This window comes from Heterocephalus glaber, unplaced genomic scaffold (genome assembly GCF_053883595.1).
Source record: "Heterocephalus glaber isolate CG9 unplaced genomic scaffold, H.glaber_assembly_v1.0 deba00001666, whole genome shotgun sequence".
Taxonomy (NCBI): domain Eukaryota; kingdom Metazoa; phylum Chordata; class Mammalia; order Rodentia; family Bathyergidae; genus Heterocephalus; species Heterocephalus glaber.
Window position 1 is genome coordinate 16782490 of NW_028258406.1, and position 19813 is coordinate 16802302.

General features: G+C 39.3%; 1 protein-coding gene across 2 annotated transcripts in view; it reads left to right on the plus strand.

Annotated features, from left to right (window-relative positions):
• Lrch1 (leucine rich repeats and calponin homology domain containing 1) overlaps positions 1 to 6640 on the plus strand; it is a 193645-nt gene extending 187005 nt beyond the window's left edge. For both annotated transcript variants that reach the window (XM_013072043.3, XM_004844200.4), the window contains one exon: positions 5604 to 6640. In XM_013072043.3, the coding sequence (XP_012927497.2) occupies positions 5604 to 5714 (111 nt within the window). In that variant the 3' untranslated portion in view covers positions 5715 to 6640. The remainder of the gene's footprint in view (positions 1 to 5603) is intronic.
• The last annotated feature ends 13173 nt before the right edge of the window (positions 6641 to 19813 follow it).

Here is a 19813-nt window from a genome sequence, read left to right on the forward strand (position 1 = left end):
AGACTGTTAAGGTTCAGTTCTTTGACTGTTTATAGTAACTGTTAGGTCTTATGTTTGGTTAATTCCTCAAATACTGAGTGAGCCCTCTGTGAAAGGTACCACCAGAGGCCTTGATTATGGTCCAGGCCTTATCCTCAAAAATCTTACAGTCTGTACCAGGGCTCAGCAAGCTTTATCTAGAAAGGACCATATAGTAAATATTTTAAGCTTTTTAGGCCATATGATTTCTGTTATTGATACTGAGCTTACCTTTGTAACTACAACCACAGACAATACATAAACCAATGGGTGTGGCTGTGTGCTAGTAAAATTATTGACAAACAGTCTGTGCTTTGGATTATCCTGCAGGTCATAGGTTATGAACCTCTGATCTCTTGGATCCATAGAAAAGGAATACAGTGGATAAGGACCTGGGATGGATCAGGTGCAGCATTCTGCAAAACACAGGGAAAGGAAATGCGACCCTGATGGGGTGTGAGGGACCATACGGGCTCCCTGTGATGGTGATGTGTACATTAAGACTTAGAAGATATGTGGGAATAGTCACATAAATGGCAGAGGGGAAGGAGGAGGACAATGAAGGTATAGGTGTGGGCAGAGAATAAGATTTTCTGGGGAGAGCAAAGACTACAGGTTGGCCTGGCTACAAGGTAGGGGGAGGATTGACAAGAAAGTCTTCTGTATCTGTAAGAGGTTGACATGTTCGCCATTTTACACTGGAAGAAACTGTCCATTAGTGGCTGAAATAGAGCTTAAAACTCCCCTATATTAAAATAATGCATGGGTAGTTTTAAGGTTCAACTAATTTAGTCCCAAAATTTTACATTTAAGAAACAGACTGAACAAAAGGAAATATGGTGGCATGAATGGCCTTAGTTTAGTCTAGTGGCTGGCCTGAAAGTAGGATGTGGCTCTTCAGGAGCATAAGAAACTGTAGGAAGAAGAGGGCCAGGTAGTGACAGCAGTTCAGCCCACTCCCTCAATGTGCTATCTGCAGGATGACATGTCTGTCCCTCACCACAAGGACAAGCCAAAGGAGCTATGTGGCAGAGCTTCCTAATGCCTTTGCTGACTTGAGGGTTCTCTGGTCCCTCCTGATGTGGTGGATGGGACTTGCCATCAAAGAATTCAAGGTGGTGACTACAGACTGAACATCCTCACTAGTGACTTAGAGGTTTTATAGGATGTCACATGATTTGTTGGAAAAGCCCTGGCTGTAAGATTCAGGTCTTCCCACCTGTGATACATGAGCAAGATCACTTGCACTCTCTGTCTCAGTTTTCTCATCTGTGAAGTAGAGATCTTCATGTCGACTTTGCAGGATTCTCAGAAAGAAGTAGTCAATACACATCTGTAGCACTAGTGCCAGGCATACAGGAGATAACCCAGAAACCTTTCACAGTTAGCATTTAGTCCTTTATTGCTTGCCTCCCTATTCTAACCTTGTTGCTGTGGCTCAGAGGAGGGGTGCATGAGGGGATGTGAGTGAACCTGATTGATTCCACCCCTGGAGAAATAGCACAAGGCATTAGTTCTTCAAAGGGAGTCAGAAGTGTTGTTTTTACGCAGGATGCTACTTTATGACTCCACTCTGTGCTTTAAAAAGACAACAAAAGAAATACTCCGCTCTGTGCTTTAACTCCCTACACACACACACAAACACACACACACACACACACACCAGTGGAAGCCCATGTGTATACTAGGTGCCTGCTGCTGCATTCTCAACAAAATCTCTAGACTCCTGTAAGAGTACAGTTTAAGTCCATGTAAAGTCAGTGTACATGGACAGCTATCTCTGCTTGAAGTTCATTATGTACAACAAGTCTTCTAGTGGGTCCACCTCACCTGCCTCAACCTTCAAAGTCCCTTCTCTTCGGTGTCATTCCTCATCGTGCAATAAATCTACAGTAATTCCATCCCTAGTCCAGCCTCTGAGCTCACTTCAGGGAGATGCACTGGGGGAGAAGGAATGGCAAGACTAGTGTGATGGAAAATGGTCTTGACCACTCCTCGGGTCCCTTACTCCCCAGCCCTGCAGATACCCCTGTTCATCCTTCCAGCATGTACTCAGTCTTCATCACAGACCTGTGACAGAGTAGTCAGAACTGCCATGTTTTTAAAATAAGGTTTCTGTTCTTTTATACTAGTCTACTTAAGTACCTCCACCTCATCAGAGTATTTCCAGGCCACCTCTGGGTCCCTTTGGGGGATCTGAATGAAAAGAGAAAGACAGGAAGGATGTGAGGGAACCTTTTTGTTCCTTTTTATTTACATATAGTCCCCAACTTGCAATGGTTAAGCTGAAAAATTTTCTCAACTTTTAAGATTGTGCAAGTTTTTCACTTTCATTATTCAATAAATTTTATGAGCTATTCAACACTGTTTTAAAATAAGATTTGTGTTAGATGATTTTACCCAGCTGTAGGCCAAAGTAAGTGTTCTGGGAATGTTTTAGGTGGGCTAGCTGAGCTATGGTGTGTGGTAGGCTAGGTGTATTTTGGGCCTAAAGGAGTTGATCAGGATGTTACCCCATCATAAGCTGAGGAGCATCTGTGCTCCTCCTGACCAGCTGGAGAAGGGAAGGGAGCATCCTGTACCTCGGTTCCTCCTTTAGGAGTACAGGGGTCAGGAAGGTGAGAAATACTGGTTGGGAAAACACTGGCTTTGGAGAGGGTGACCCTAACCTACCTCAGTCTGGGAAGTGTCCAATGTCCTGTTGGTAGTAGGCTCTTCCCAGTCCTGCCCCTCTGGAGCCCCAATCCACCCTTCCACGACAACTAGCTGTAGAACCAGTGCTCATCTGTGAGACCGGGCCGGTCCCTAACTGGAGGAGTCAGGCTACTCTCTTATCCCACCAGCCATGCTCAACACAGATTGAGCTCCAGGGAATTCTGAGTCCTAGAATTCAGGCCTATTTCAGACTAAACATAAGGTAACACTGTGTTTGGGAAGCAGAATGTCATATTCTATTGCTTTCTGCAAATAACTTCATTTTAAAATTTCTATTCATGTTCCTCTCAGTGTCTGATCACTTACAGATTTGTTGAGTTTGTGTGTCATATAAAGCCCTTTGTAATTTGATGCAAATACTTTTATAGCTTGTTATTTTTTTCATTTTGGATTTTTGGATACATGGAACCTTTAAATTTTTAGACAATCAGTGCTTTTATGTATATGTATGTGTGTGTGTGTGTGTGTGTATATATATATATAATTTTTCTTAGCTCAGAAAATCTTTATCGACTTGCCTTTATTCACCATTATTGGGAGGAATGTGTTGGGGTTTTTTTTCTTTTACAACTAACTCTTTAATTTTCAATTGATTGTAGCCTGTGGTATGAAGTGAAGACTTTTTTCCCAAATGATAGCTGGCAGTAGGAATTTAATTGTACTTAGTAGCCATTTATAATTTGCTACCAACCTGGATATTGCCTTGGGTACTATGAAAGCCATAAGAGTGAGGAAGACATGGGCCAGGGATTTATCTCAGTGCTTTCATCGCCTGCTGTGCAAGCACAAGAACCCGCGTTCAATCCCCAGTACCAAAAAAAAAAAAAAAGAGGAAGACATGTGTCTGCCTCTGTGCAACCAGTCTTAGCAAAGAAATGACAGCGCCAGGTGATTTCCCAAGCCTGTGGCAGAGAGCAGCAGGAAAACATGGACACTCACTGTGCCACAAAGAAGAGTCAGCCTCCATCCCATGCTCATGCTTCCCACTCATAAAACCTCCATCCTTTCTCATGTTGATATTTGGCCACGGAATTGGCAAGCGGCATAAACTGTATCCTTGCCTGATAAGCCACTAACAAGATCATCCTATTTTGATACACCATAGCTACATGAAATCTTGGTTTAGATTGTTCTTTAAAGAATCAGTTGTCTTATGTTGACAGGTGGCCACTTCTTAAGGCTTGGGGTCCAAGTCTGAGATTCTCAGTATTTAACACAAATTAGGGAAGCCTAGGGCTAGGAGGATGGTGAGAACATGCAGAATCCACTGACATTGGGAGACGGTGTTAAAAGTGATTGGAGATGCCAGGCATGCCTTTGAAGAGCTTCTTATGTCCAGAATGTGTATGTCTGTGCTGCTTTGTGGAGAGTCTGGCACTGAAGCGGCAGCAGGAGGGTCCTTTGGAAGAAGGCAGGTCCGTGCAGAACACTTGGCTTCATGCCAGACAGACACCTGTGCTGATGTAGATCCCCCTGAAACCCTCCTGGAAGGCAGTACCATTCAGTCTTAAAGAAAAATGAATTCCTGTCACTTGTCACACTGTGGATAAACCTAGAGGACATTATCTTATGTCAAAATAAGCCAAGCAAAGAAAGATTATTCCATGATCTCATTTACATGGTGAATCTAAAAAGGCTGAAGTTTTAGAAGTTGAGAGTAGAATGGAGGTTACCAGGGAGTAGGGAGAAGGGCTTGAGATGGTGGTGAAAACATGAAATTTTGGTTGGATAGGAAGAATAATCCCTAGAGATCCCTTGTACAAAATGATGGCTATAGTTAATGTGTACTGGAATATTGCTGGGCTAAGGGTATAGCTCAGTGGTAGAGCACTTGCCTAGCATGCTCAAGGCTTAGGTTCTCTATCCCTCAACACTGGAAAAATAAAAACTATGTGAGGTAATGCATTTGTTAATTAACCTGGTTTAGTTATTCCACTATAGATACTTATATCAAAACATCATGCTTTACTGTAAATATACCAAATTTATATTTGTCAATCTAAAAAGGAAAAGAAAACAGTGACCACTGGGCTATGGAGAACACACGAGTGGATAGGAGAGAACATAAACTATGGGGCCTTTTCCTGGCCAACGAGACATACCTTGGAAGGAGATTCCATTATGTGATGTCGGACTAGGGCCAAGTGACAAATATGCCAAATTATTCCATCATGTTATTTTGTAAACTGCTTTGTGGAGCATGAAAGGCTCTACACACCAGAAGTGACTCATGTTGCTTACTCCCCTTGAGTAGTATATGCTGGACATTTCCCAAGAGTGCAAAGGCCCAACACAAGAAAGTAGTAAGACATTTGTGTCTTTGGCAGTTTTTTAAAAGAGGCTTAAAACAGAGGCCATAGAGAGCTGTGGTTAATGTGACTGATGTATAAGGCTGTTCCTCAACTATGAAGAAAGGCTGCCAGCCCCCCAGCATACCTGCATTCCAGAGACACAGGACATAAAATGACTTAAACCAGGGTTAATGGGCAATAGAATGGTGTGTCGTCTTTAGAAATGATTATTTGAGTTCAATGTATGAGAGGCTATTTGCAATGTTAGTTTATAAGAACAGAAGCTACTATATTCTTGGTTTCCAACTGACTCTATGTAGGTTTGTTATTTAGCACAAAGGTTTCTTAAACATTTAAATTTATTGCACATTTCAGGGAGGTTAGGGGCCTTTCTGGAACAACTATCACATGTGCAGACACAGAGGTCTTTGCGGTGGGTTAACAAGGGAAGGAGGATCTACCCCAGGGATCAAACAGGCACCCAGCAGTGCACAGCTTAATTCCTGTCAATGAATAGCAGGGTTTTACAATTGGAGTCTGACTGTCTAAAAATCGATGTTTTGTTTTTCTTCCTTTCAGGAAAAACTGTGTCTACCCCATCACATCCTTGAAGAAAAAGGCTTGGTCAAAGTGGGCATTACTGTCCAAGCATTACTTGACGTCACTGTCACGAAGACTTTGTTCACATGAGACCAAGCCTGCTCCCCTGGGTCAGCTCAGACTCTTCTCCCATCAGGGATGCTGGACTCTGCTCCTGTGACCTGTTCCACCCTCTCCCCTACTTACTGCCTGTCAGTTCCCCAACTCTAGTTGCATTGTTGAGGTTTCCAGGCTAAGTTAGCACCTCTCACCTTTCAGAGCTGATCTCCAACTTTAATAAGACTTGACAGATATTTCCCTTGAAGCCAGTGAGGGAGCTGGTGGAGAATTAAGTAGCATATCATTGCCTTTTCAACCTCCATCATCCCTTCCACACTCACCGACTGCCATTACCAAAATGCCAAGCACAACTGTTTTGCAGCAAGATGCATCTGTTTTATTAAAACCAAACTCATTATGGATTTAGTGGGGGGGGAGGGGGATAAAATCAGGTTTTTCACCACCAAAATTTTCAATAAGTTAAGAGACCATTGCCTTTTAAAAAACTATTTTCGACATACAAAATATTTATATAAATATTATTTATTAGTGAGTTGTTATTCATCCTTTGGATGCAAATTGTAAATTAGGAAACTATTTTATTACTGCTTTTTTGTGGTTAAACACTTTATTTTATTATAAATATTGAGTTATTTTCTATCCTCTTTGGTGTCCGGTAGTTCTGGGTCTCAGTAATCATGTTTCCTGGTGTATATGATTCAGAAAAAAAAGCAAAAAACAGGTGCTTCTATGACAAAGAACTGTTTTCTGGGGAGGCATTATTTACACTTTGGTTTGTGGAACATTGGTCTTATTTATATTTCTGCATTCCATCCAGTTTCCTACATTCCAGCAGCCTGATTGTCCCCCAATATAATGAACTGACTAAAGTCAAGAGAGCACCCCAAAGTTATTTGTAAATAGCTGTGATGGAAAAAAAAAAGACATTAAACTTGAAGATAAAATGTGAACAGTTATTTTTTGGATTCATACTTCTTTTGCTATGCACAAAGCATTCACATTTTAACACAAAGAAGTAATAAGTGTTAGCATTGTGTGTCTTGAAGTATAAATTTGCACTGTAACTTGGACAACTAAAGAGAGTCTAGCACCAAAGGTAGATAATGAGGAAATAGTATAAGAAAGTGGAGATGATTGAAAGATTATTGTCAAACCAAAAAGTTTTTTAGAGGCAGCTTCAACTGAATGATCAAAAATTATTTTGGCCACAGAGAACTTGGAGCAGGAAACCAGCACTTCTAACAACTGCCAGTTTTAAAAGAGGAAATGATTCTGAGATGTAGGGGTGCTTGTTTTATTATACTTTAGTTGAGTTGGTGGTCTTCAAAGTAGTTGGTAAAACCATGCAAGATTCAGTCTCTGGTGTTAAACTTCAGGAGCGCGAGTGAGTCATCGGTGAGCCGGCAGCAGCTCCGTGCAACCCCAAGGCAGGCCACGAAGGCTCAGTGAGTGGAGTGTGTGAGGCTGAGCAACCCGTGGGGAGGCAGGCGCACGGAAGGCAGGACTGGAGAGCAGCCGGATGAGGAAAGGAGCCCTTCAAAGTAGTCTGAGAGTCACAGAAGGCGTCACAGGACAGGACAACCTCTGTCGGGCAGTTAGACACGTGTGCGTTCATGTCACAATTATGCTTAGCCCAATAATTAGTCTTCAGAGTCCTGTGAATGATGACTGCACTTTCATTTCTGTGAAAAGCCATTAGAAGTTTCTAGAACAGCAGTAGGCATGGTTTCCAAATATAAAGGAAAACCTGGAAGACATCAGGACAGTGTGCAGAGAATACAGACCTATGTCAAGGGATGCCAGGGCTGCCTCGGCTCTAGGGAAGACAGGGGCTCTGGATCGTGGATGTTTAGATTGGCAGCTAGCATTTATTTTCTATCAAATGTACTGTGCACTTTAACCTAACTTAAAATATATTTTAATATTTCCTGTACTGCACAAATACCTGTGTTTTCAGATAGCATAATGATGCAAAGATGAAAGGCATTTTGGACAAAGTACACAATTTAACATTCAGAGGTTGATTATATAAATAAGAATTTAGACTGCTGCACCTCCGTGGGCATTCAGAGTGCAGGATCCTGAAATATTTTTTTACATGTATAAATGGCAACACAAAGCTCTGTAATCATTGTTTTCAGAGATTTTTTTTCAAAATTAAAATATTTCTTTTGATATTAATTTTCAGTATTTTCTGGAAGTTGGCTGTATAATACAAATAGCTTCAGTATTTCCTAAAATGGCTTTTTTTTTCTTATAAATGCAGTTCTTGTATGACTAAGGTGTCTTCAAGATCTTTGTACACTGTGTATATGTGCAATAAAATGTGCATGCCTGGCTGACAGTACCATAAAAACAGAATGTATACAGTGCAAACTCTTTCCTTTTATTAACAGCCATTAAAACTTTGAATTTGTATAAATCATCTTCTGATTGACTTACCCGTCTGATACAAAGGCTCACACACAAAAAATTCCTAAGGTGTCAGTGTTGAAACAGATTATAGCGATCATATATTGTGAATATGTATGTGCCTATAAATAATGTGTATATGTAAATATATAAAACCCAGAGAGTGAATATACACAGCTATCAGAATTAATACAGACGTATAGTACAGTAGTCCCCTCTTTTCCAAGGGTTCACTTATGCTTTCAGTTACCCGTGGTCCATCTCATCCAAAAATACTAGTATTTGTCTTGACTCTTTTGAGAGAGAGACCATATTCACAGAACTGTCATTACAGTGTATTGATAACATTAATTTATTGTTATTGTCAGTCTCTTACTGCGACTAATTTTTAAATAAAAACTTGCCATACATGTGTATATGTAGGAAAAGGCACAGTATATATAAAGTTCAGTACTATCCACAGCCTCAGGCATCCACCGGGGTCCTGTAACGGACCCTCATGGATAGGAGGGACTGGGACTGCTCTCTTGTGTGTGTGAATAAAATATGTATCACACATATTATCTCAGAATAATACATTTCTCCAAAACTAAAACCTGAAACCACTGAACACACAGCAGAAGTAAAGTCACCGTAATGAAGTTGGGGTGCAGATGGCAGTGTGGATTTGGGACTCCTACTTGCTGAGGTTGCCTTAGTTCCTTGGTCCATGTTATAAAAACCAAAGGATTAGATCCTCCCACTTCTGCCTCCTGTGGAACCAGGCCTGAGTGAAGTGGCTGCCATGATTATAGCTTGGCTAGATCTGGGCTGGTGATATTTCCCCTACACATCCCTTGTCCTTTGGTACAAGAGCAGCTGTTGTGGGCAGTTCAAGCAAAATTAGTAGTTAACACGTGGCCTCCATTTTTTGCTCACCCCATATAAAACAGACAAGGGCGTAGGACCACCAGCCTGAGGAGTGATGGCAGGGACCATGTCAGGGCCTCTGCATTTAAGATCTACATCTACCAAATCCATACATGGGCCATGACATTCTGAATTGAGGCACTGCCTCTCAGCCAAACTCCACAATCTCAGTGTCTCCTCTTTATGTTTCAGAAGTCCAGTGCTTCACACTCGCTTCCTATCCACCATACATGGACTGGAGCAGGTGGGAATGTGTACCACCAAGGGGAGGGAGGGCGACAGGCGGGAGCACAGTGGGGAGCCCCACAGGGCAGGCATGCACTGGCCCATCCAGCAATTCAGCTCATTGTGTAACAGGGCAGCCCCTTCTGGATAGCTTTAATAGGATTACATTTACTTTCCTTCCTAATTATTTACATCTCCTTTTACCCAACATTGGAAACCATGAGTGGTCTCACCTGAACAGTTTAAACTCCGAGGCTAGGTCTCACTTGAAACCTGTTTTAAGATTCCCAGAACTCTTATGGACTTTGTGACACTATTCCTTATAACTACCCACAGGAGGTCAAAAGCCGCTGTGATAAGGCACAGGTCTTAGAGGAAGACCTACCCCACTGCCACTGCCTCTCCTTCTTCCCATAAAAATAGCCCTACAGATAGAGCTACCCTTCTATCTTCTTCAGGGCTGGCCTTGAGTAAACTTGATTCCATTGAATGTCGGTTCTTGAGGAGCAAGCAGACAAGATATTTGACTGCAGTTTCAGTGCCTTTGGCCACAGCTGGGGACTTCCCAGAGACCATGTCCCCACCAATTAGCTGTACCCCAGAACTGCTCAGTTCTTCCCAGGTGAGTCTGAAAGCTCTGGCAGCAGTCACCTGTGCTTTTCCATCTTCCATGGGAAGTTGGCTAGCAGACATTCATGCCAGTCAAGTCTGGGGCCTGGGGAGTCCAGAGAGGCAGGGCATTATCTTAGAAACTGGCACTCCTTGAGCACAGGGACATGAGCAGAGCAGGGTTCCATTCAAAACTACTCTTCTTACTTTCCAGGTTCACCCACAAGCCAGTGTTTGCTGTACAGCAACTATGGGCCAGGTGTTGCACTTGAATTGTTCTCTGTTAGACTGGCTCTGTTTATTTTGTTCTCTGCTAGTTTTCTGGTAACAGTACCTCGAATGTAGTAGGAACTGGAGAGAAGTCCTAACAAGTACTTTGTTAGAAGTACTAACAAACTACATTCATTAGCTCAAACACTGTTACCATAACTAGGTAAGAAAGAGGTTTATAGTGGATACCTAGGAGATTGCCCACCCAACCGCACATGCTTCTGGGAACTACTGCCTCATACACCAGGAAACTTCTGTGGTTCTTACAATGATGCTGCCCACCAGGTTATTGCTTATTGATTGAAGAGCAGCCACTGTATAATGCACCAATAAGTCTCTTCCTCAATGCCAGAGTTTGAATGATTCTCTCAGAGTTCATGTGCTGGAAACTTAATTCCATCCGTAGGGCCTTTACAGATGATTAGGCCATGCAGGCTTTGCTCTCAGTAATAATAACGCCATGTGGTTTCTTTAAAAGGATAAGTTCAGCAACCTGTTTTTCTCCCTCTCCTGTACACTTTCCCATTGGATGCCTCCCATTATGTGATGATCAAAACAGGCTCTCACTAGATCTAGCCCCTCAACCCTGCACTTCCAGCCTCCCAGATGAGCCAGTCTCAGGTATTATGTTATTCCAGCACAAAGTATTTAGGACACCAGGATTTTAATTCTCTTCCTGGTAACTAAAGACAGAAAACATACTACCTAGAAAAAACCTAGAGGATAAAACTGGCATGCAGATAGAAATGGGGACAAGAACCAGCACAGACATCTCTGGTGTTTGCAGGCTTGGGTCCAATGGCAATAGAGTTCTGTGTTTCTAAAACTTGGTTATTCAGATTTCCCATGAATATTTCCAAGAGGCTGTGACTTTTTGCTTAAAATTTATTTCAGTTGTGCTTCTATCACTTCTAATGGGAAAATCAAACTAATAAAGAGAGGCTCAGTTTCAGAGTGTTCAGGTAACTTGTTCATAGAAGGTAAGAAAGTCAGATCTAAGCCCCGCTATCTTAGGCCTATGCACTCACTGTACAAAGGGCTTCCCAGCACAGTGGGCCTAATGGAAGTTTCTGGTGAAAACAGAACAAAACCTACCAAAGTCCTGACCAATAAAGTGTCTGGAAATACAAAAGAAAACATATTTTTGTGATAAATTTGATAGTGTTTATCTGGGCCAGTTTAAAGGCTAAGGCAGATCAAGGTCAAAATAAAAAAACAACAATAGGAAAAAAGGGGATTTGTGAAGAAGGCTCCAGTTTTCTTGCTGCATCTCTCAATTTAATAAGATATCTTTTTTTTTAAATTTTGGGATTTTCTCCTTGTTTACCAAAGTGACACTGTTTATCACAGAAACTTTGAAAGGTATGAAGTTGGGGAAGATCAACCCTAATTCCACCATATAGGGAATGGGAGAGACAGACTATTTGGAAAGCAACATGTGTGTTTTCCGGGATCCTTGACATAGGAGCTTGGTATCTGAGGCATTCCTGACATCCCAAAGCTTCCCCGAGTCATTGGCCCTTGTCTGGTGGCAGAGCAGAGAGCAGACTTTGACCTGGGAATGGATGGAGCTTCCTTCACAGGTGAGGCACAGAACACAGGTATCTCCAGATGAGGGCCTTGCAGGAGGCAGCTGCGCCCTAAGTTGGAACTGTGCTGGAGATCATTTCCTGAGGGGTGCGTGGATAGGACTGCAGCACAAAGACTGAGGGAGGAGTCCAGCTGTGACAGCTCCCTTAGCCTGGACTTTTTGTCATAAGCCAGGTCAGAACAAGTGAACAAAGCTGGAATATCAGCAGAATTACTTTACAATTTGTACTTTAAAAATATTCCGACATTCAGGATAGCCTCTCTGCACTATGCATTATGTGATAGGCTGGATTACTCTATATTTAACTATTTACCAGTCCAATTATTTAAATACAGGATAACCAAAAGTTGCATATTTTTTTCATTAATTTTTATGAGATATTATAACAGGAAATAGAATGATGACAATTTTATCAAAATTATTCAATAATTTTTCTGTGTATGGTATATTTTAAAACATTCAATACAACATTACAATCTGGACTGTAGTATCCAGTCTCTTTCTGAATTCTTTTCGCATTATTGTCTTTCTTTAAACAACACACTTTACACTGTCATGTTGGCCTTTCCTTTTTTTCTGTGGGTGGTATAATTTCAATAAAATGTCTACCCACTAAATGTAACGGTAAAGACATTAATGATTGACATCCTAGTTGGTGTTTCGCCATCCTGTGTTTGTCAATTATTTGGTCTATCAGACCTAATCTAAGTCGTGAATGACTTTTTGATCCTTTGTTTTGAATAAATAACAAACAAGTTACATATTGTCTGATCCAGAAAGTGCATAAATATTTCATAATAATATTTTTTCTCACTTTTTGATTACAGGATAGCTTGTTAGATATTGGTCAATACTACCCCTAGAATTATTATAATCATTGACCACTATTGAAATTTTTTTAGTTTCGTTTCTTTTTTGAACTTCTATCATTTCTGTATTATGAACAGTTGACAATAAGGAGGTGTTTTGGGCTTTCCATTTCATAACAGACTTTTCCTGTCTGATATGCTAGCATTTCTCCCTTTTTCATTTTTTTTCTTTTACAGATCTTTTGGCACTTCCTTTCTACTCAATCTCAGTGTTCCAAACATGTCTGTTTTTTATTGTAAAAGACTATCACTGAGTTCTGTAAAAATATAAAAATTATATCTAATGTATTTATGATAAGTTTTTATAGACTGTAGCGCAAAATTATAGGTTATTTTTCACAAATTAGTAAAAGAAAATAACCAAACATCATTATATTTCACTAGAAACAAACATCAATGGTGAATACAACACTCTAAATAAAAAGTATGCAAATATAGTCCATATAAAACAAAGAAACAGATGTACACGTGTATCTAGTGCAAACAAGAACCAACTGGTTGAAATAACACCTGCCTCGGTGACAGTCGGGGTAAACTGTCAGGTGGTCAAAGTCGGAAATGTTCTGTAGTCTGTAGCCTTATTTAAACATAGATGTTCCTCAATTCATACTCAAGTTATGATCTGATTAAACTCACCCTAAATTGAAGATACTGTAGTACACCTAACCTAGTGCTAGAGTTTGGATTTGAAACATCCTTCAAAGGCTATGTGTTAAAGGATTTTTCTGGACTGTGGTGTCATTAGGAGATGGCAGAACCTTTAGGAAGTGGGGCCCGACAGAAGGAAGTTAGGTTACTGGGAGTGTGCCCTTGAAGGGAATATTGAGGCCCCAGTCCTCCTCTTCCATTCTCTTTGCTTTCATCCGTGAGGTGAGCAGCTTCCTCTGCCACAGGCTCCTACCATGAAGTTCTGCCTTGCTACTGGCCCAAAAGCAATGGGTCCAAGTGACCATGGACTGCGAACTCTGAGCCAAAATGAACCTTTCCTCCTTAAAAGAAAACTACATCAGGAATTTTGCCACAGTAATAGAAATCTAACACACCTAGAGAACAGCCTAGCTAGTGGCACAGCACACTGTAGTGTCAGTTTTTTCTCCTGACTGGCAGCTGTGGTCCTGGGCTGCCCAGCATTGCAAGAGAGGATGGTACAGCTTATCAGTAGCCTGGGAAAAGATCAAAATTCACGCCATCATACAACTGAAAAGTTGTAAAGTAAACCATTGTAAATCTGCCCAAGAAAATGAGTTATATTTGTATTCATTCTAGTTCGAGTACATGGTCTATGGTGCTTTGCCTAACTGAGACAACAGTTGGCAGTATTTTTATGACATAATCTCAAAAATACTAAACTCAAAATGAGTATGCTTTATTCTAAAATGAATAATCAATCGTATTTAACTACTGAGGACTAAAAAGGTAATCTGTCTTCAATCCACTACCTGAACAGCCTATGCTCAATGTCACAACACACACCCACACCCCAAAAACAGAATGTCTGAAATGATATCTTAGATAAAATTTTGTAAAAGGCTCTTGCTTCACCTAGTTCTCACTTTCATACATCATTTTATTGGTATTTAAATTTTTCTAATAAACCAAAGAGATAAAACAAATCTTAATTTATTTGACTGAGTATGTGATCAGCATCCAAAAACGGAAAAGAAATGAAGTGCTATGCTAGGATACCATTTTTACGTATTATCACCAGAAAGTGAACTTCTCATTAAGCTGTTGCCGGAGACAGAAGACTGACATCTGTGTCAAAGACACACGAATGAAACTGGAAATTTAGATCAGAGTTCTGGACTTAGGGTAAATACAACACGGGCATTGATTCCCTTTTATAGCTCCAAAGACTGAAAGGAGATTTCACTCCCAGGCTGCTCAGGGGTACTAAAGGATAAGAAATTTACAACTAACTTTTTCTGGAGAAAAGTATTATATGTCTACTGATTGCACTGGTATATGTAGAGTACGAGTTAATAACACAACACATTCTCTGTTGACCATCACAGTATTTTTAATTCTTACTCAAAATTTGTAGTTGAAAAAGAAGTTGTGGTAAATCAATTTGAAGGAGGGGCGCTCTCATGTATGCCTGTGTCAGTTTTTTTCTGAAAGTTTCACTATTGCAAAGAAAGCTACAATATTTATATCAAAAGTATGTTTTAAAATCAGAACTTAAATTCTCAGGAGTATGAAAATAAGAAGCGCTGCAGGCTATTAATAATAGCCCCAAATTGAAACCAAACTAAATGGCCAGCTGGAGGAAATTGGTTTTTCAAATCATGCTATGTCCAAGAAGCCCAGTCGAGTTGCTAAAATGCAATTGGTGGGAAAATGATGTCCACATTCAGAACATGTTGGATGAGTGACTAAAGCAGGTTATACCAGAGTTATGAGGTGTGAAAAAGAGGGAAAAAAATACAGGAAAAATACAGCAAAACATCAGTCTTGGTGATAAAATTATAAGTAATTAAAAAAAAAGAAGCATAAAGATGTGTGTCTGGGCCTTGACACAGATTGTGGTAAGCACTTTTTTCCCTGGTTTTCAACATTCACTAAACATTAATATTTAAAACTAATATTTTAAAATTCAAAAGGTACACAAATAACTTTGTAAAAATGACATCATCTGTTAAAAGTAAAGCCTCTTTGACTCTTACTGTTAATTCTAATACATTCTTCCTCTTTCTTGGAAGTAACTCCCATTATTTCCATCTAGATCTGTTCTTATGAAATATATTATAAATGTAAATGATATAAAACATAAAATATGTACCTATAGTAAGTATAAATATTACCTTGATGGTTTTGAAACTATATAGTATCAAATTATGTGCATTGTTCAGTGGCTTATTTATAAATTTTAGCTTGGGATTGTTTTCATATCTGCTTCGTTGCTTGCAACAAGGCTGCAGGGCATGCCGTTGCACAGTCCCCTGTTATATGACTCCCTGTGAAGTTACTGATGAACAATTTTGCAGGTCCATTTGTGGAAATGTCCCTGTTTTCCTCACTGAGATGCTACCATTAGCATACACTAAATTCCCATAAGTGTCAGTGGCAGGACTTTCTGATCTACTGAAGTCTTCTGAGTCCAAGCTCATTTAATCACAGCTTTATAATATACATTGTGACACTTGGTAGAGAAGTTTGTTCTTACTCAAACTGTGTAGGCATATTCTTCCATATAAACTTTATTATTAGCTCATCCAGCTCCATTAACAATACTGAGATTTCAATTAGGATTACATTACATTCAGAGATTAATCTCTGGCATATTAATTAGCATTACAATATTGAGCCTATGAATATATTGCTCCTCATTAGTTTTAAGACTCACTTTAGTAATGACCTTAGGCAATTCTTGCATGATTCATCCCTAGGTAATTTCACTTTTTGTTGATATTCTGAATGGGATCATTTTCTTATTATAATTTTTGGTTAGACTGATAGGAAAATCACTGACTTGAGATGTTGATCTTTTTTCTAGCGACCTTACTAAACTCCTCTTGGTTTTAGTAACAGTGTCCTCCACTGAAACTGTGATCTGTGTTTCTGTAGTCATTTTTGCCTCTTTGTTTGCCCCACCACTTCTGCCAATTTCTTCTTACCCATTATAGTTGCTTGCCATTGTTCCCACTGAAGTATCAGTAGCATTTCTTTCACCCAAACCACCAATCTTTCAGATAACTCTGAATGGAGGCTTTGAAAATTAAAGTTGTTAAAACAACCACAAAAAACATGGTACTTTTAATAGAGTACATTGGCTTCAGAAATCCTATAAAACACTGTAATATATTATATCTCTAATGTGTATCTCTAATACAAGACCTTAAATAGGAAGGGATCTTTGTTTCTCAAATACTAATATCCAAAACAGTTGTTTTGTTTATTTGAATGTTTATACACTCTATTATTCTATTTGTCACAGCTTAGTATATAGACATTTAAAAATATTTTAGATGTCAAGTTGGGGATTGTAATACCCCCTGCCATATCTCTGTTGCCTAAAATTTCTTTTGCTATTCTAGGTCTCTTCTGGTTCCAAATGAATTTTTGGATTGTTTTCGTTAGTTCTGTGAAATATATTGTTGGAATTTCAATAGGGATGTGAGTGCATTGAACCTATATAATAGTTTTGGAAGTATGGCCATTTTCACTATATTGGTTCTTCCTATCCAGGAACAAGGGATGTCTTTCCATTTTTTTATATCCTGCTCAATCTCCTTTTTCAAAGTGCTATAGTTTTCAGTGTAGAGGTCTTTTGTTTCCTTTGTTAGACTGACTCCTAGATATTTCGTTTTTTTGTATGCTATTGTAAAAGGAATTGTTTCCCTAATTTCTCTATCAGTGAGTCTTATTATTTGTATATAAAAAGGCTATTGTTTTTTGGGTGTTGACCTCATATCCAGCTACTCTACTGAATCCGTCAATTAAGTTCAGAAGTCTTTTGGCAGAGTATTTTGGGTCTTCAATGTAAAGTATCATTTCATCAGCAAATAACGAGTTTAACTTCTTCCTTTCCTATTTATATTCCTTTTATTTCTTTCTCTTTTCTAACTGCTGTGGCTAATTGGATGTCAGTTTAGAAATATTCATTTCCCTGTAAGATTTCGTGAAATTTTATCTAAACTTTGCACTTACATCTTCAAAAGCATTGACAACCTAAGAACCACTTTTGCTGCATTATACACTTTCACTTCCAAGTGGTTTGAGATACATAGTTGAATCTATAAGCAGTGCAGCTTCTAGAATTTTATCCCTCAAGATAAGCATCCTTTGTAATAACGTGAAGATTTCTTTTTCATGCACTGTATATGTATGATCTCCACAGAATAACTACTAAATATGTTTAATGTAAACTTCATTGAAATACAATACACATTGAATTGTATAAATCTTGTATATGGCCTGACAAATTTTCAAAGTGCACCTACTCACATAACGACCTGGGAAGACCTTGATCGCCACCAATATCTCCCAAGGTTTTCTCATGCTACCACTAATCACCTCGGGCCTCATTCCTCCCCTTGCTATGGGCAAAGTATCCTGACTTCTAACACCATAGATGAGCTTTGCTTGACCTGAAACCTTGCATAAAATGGTACCATGTGATATGTACAGAATATAATTTTGGTCTGGATTCTTTCACTCCAGATTGTCTGAGACTCTTTCATGTTGCTCTACCTAGTTGGAGCATGTTCATTTTCATTTATGTAGAATATTGCATTGTATGAGTAACTTCAGTTTTATCCATTCTAATGCAGATGGACATTCAAAACCTATTTCCAGGTTTTGGCTTTTATGAATAGTGCTTGCAGGTGTATTTCTCTTGGTTGTACTTTGGAGTGCACTTGTGTAGAGACACACGTGTTCAACTTTAGCAGACACCTCCCCTCCCTCTGCAGTATCCTAGTTCATGTTACCATACAGCCTTGCAAAACTTAGAATTATCTGCTTTCTTGACATTAGTCACTCGGTTGTGTATGAGGTTATATTTAACTGTAGTGCTACTTACATTTCTTGTTCTATGAAATACATTTTTCATTGCTAATAAAACATTTATGCCCTATTTTGTGAAGAAATTATTCAGATTTCTTTGTATGAACTTTTTTTTTGTGGTATCGGGGATCGAACTTAGGACCTTGCACTTGCGAGGCAGGCTGTGGAACCACTGAGCTAAGTCCCCAGCCCTGTATGAACTTCTGATAGTTTTAAAATTAGATACAAGTAATTTGTTAGATACAGGTATTGAAAGTATCTCCAATCTCTTTGTGACTTTTTACCTTAATCATGGCTTTATTGTTTTGTATTGTACTATTCCTAATTATCTGATTTTAAATAAGGAAGAGAGAGCCTGGTGGGCCTCAAACAGTTAGAAGACCTTAACACATTCCCACCATGCCGCACCACCAGGGACATATGCATGGCTGTCCCATAGGACGGCATGGGAGAGTCCCATCAGGTGGTACAAGCTGCTTGATTTGACAGCCATGCATGTACCACTGATGGTTCAAGCCACCTGGCAGCAACACATACAAATTGGGGCCCTATCATGAACTCATTAAATGCAAGACTGAGACTTCCCAGAAGAAATCTCACCTGTGGACAAGAGCTTGCTCCCGTAGCCAGAGCTCCTGCGTGGCTGTGATCTTCCCTTCTTGACAGCTGGCCTACTGACTCCAGACTTGCTTAGTGGGCTCCCACAAGCACAGAACACAATCTCATAGACTAATTATTTGTTTTAAAAAAATTTATTCATAAACAGGCAAAATAATTATGAATTGTGATCTTCTCTTTTAGAAAACACAAAACTAATTTTGTGTGTAGCTCACTGGACTCAATCTTGATTAATGATATTTAAATTGTACTAATTTTTGTACTATGTTTACATGTAGTAGTTTTATAACAATTTAATGTTGTCTTCTTTGACCATTTAGTATTTTTTAGTATGATTTCTTACTAAATGTTTAAAATAAGTAACTTTGTACTCTTTAACAGAAAAAAACTATTGCTACCAAAGCAAACCTATGTTTCGAAAAGATTTTCTATTAAGTTGTTAAAGGAACATAATTTAGTATTTACCAAAAAAAATTGCTTTTCTTGGTGAGCTCACCAGATTTCTAAATATGATTGAGGGAAACTACTTCACAGTAACATACAATTTACGTTTCCTTGAGCCATTTCAGATTGAATCTTATTTCAGTAAGTCCCTGACTTACGAACATTTGAGTTGCAAATTTTCACAGATGAACTGACCTTGGATTAGGAACATTCTTAGTGTAGCTCATGTGTCTACCTTAACATTTTAAGGTAACTGTAAAAGTAAAGTTTATTTACAGTATTTTTCTGTTAGGTTTTTTTTTATGCTTTACATTGTGAATTTGTGTCAAAGGTGTATTTGTTCTTAAATCCAGGGACTTACTGTATTTAAGGCTTATCCCAGAACCTAGTGCTCACAGATTTATTCAGCTCAAAAAATAAGAAAAAAAAATCATTGGACTAGAGTTTAGAAACTTGTTTTCTAGTCTTAGCTGACCCACAGATATAATGGTGGGGTATTCTTTTCACTTTCTGGGCCTACTTCCTTGGTCTATAGTTGTCAACCCGTACTTAAATGCTTCCTAGAAATCAAGCTGACAGTCCATGACTTCAGATGCTGCAAGTCTGGAAAGAGGAGGGAGTCTGGGCTAAACCTGTAAATCCTCTGTTCTGGAGTTAATATTTTATGATTTCAA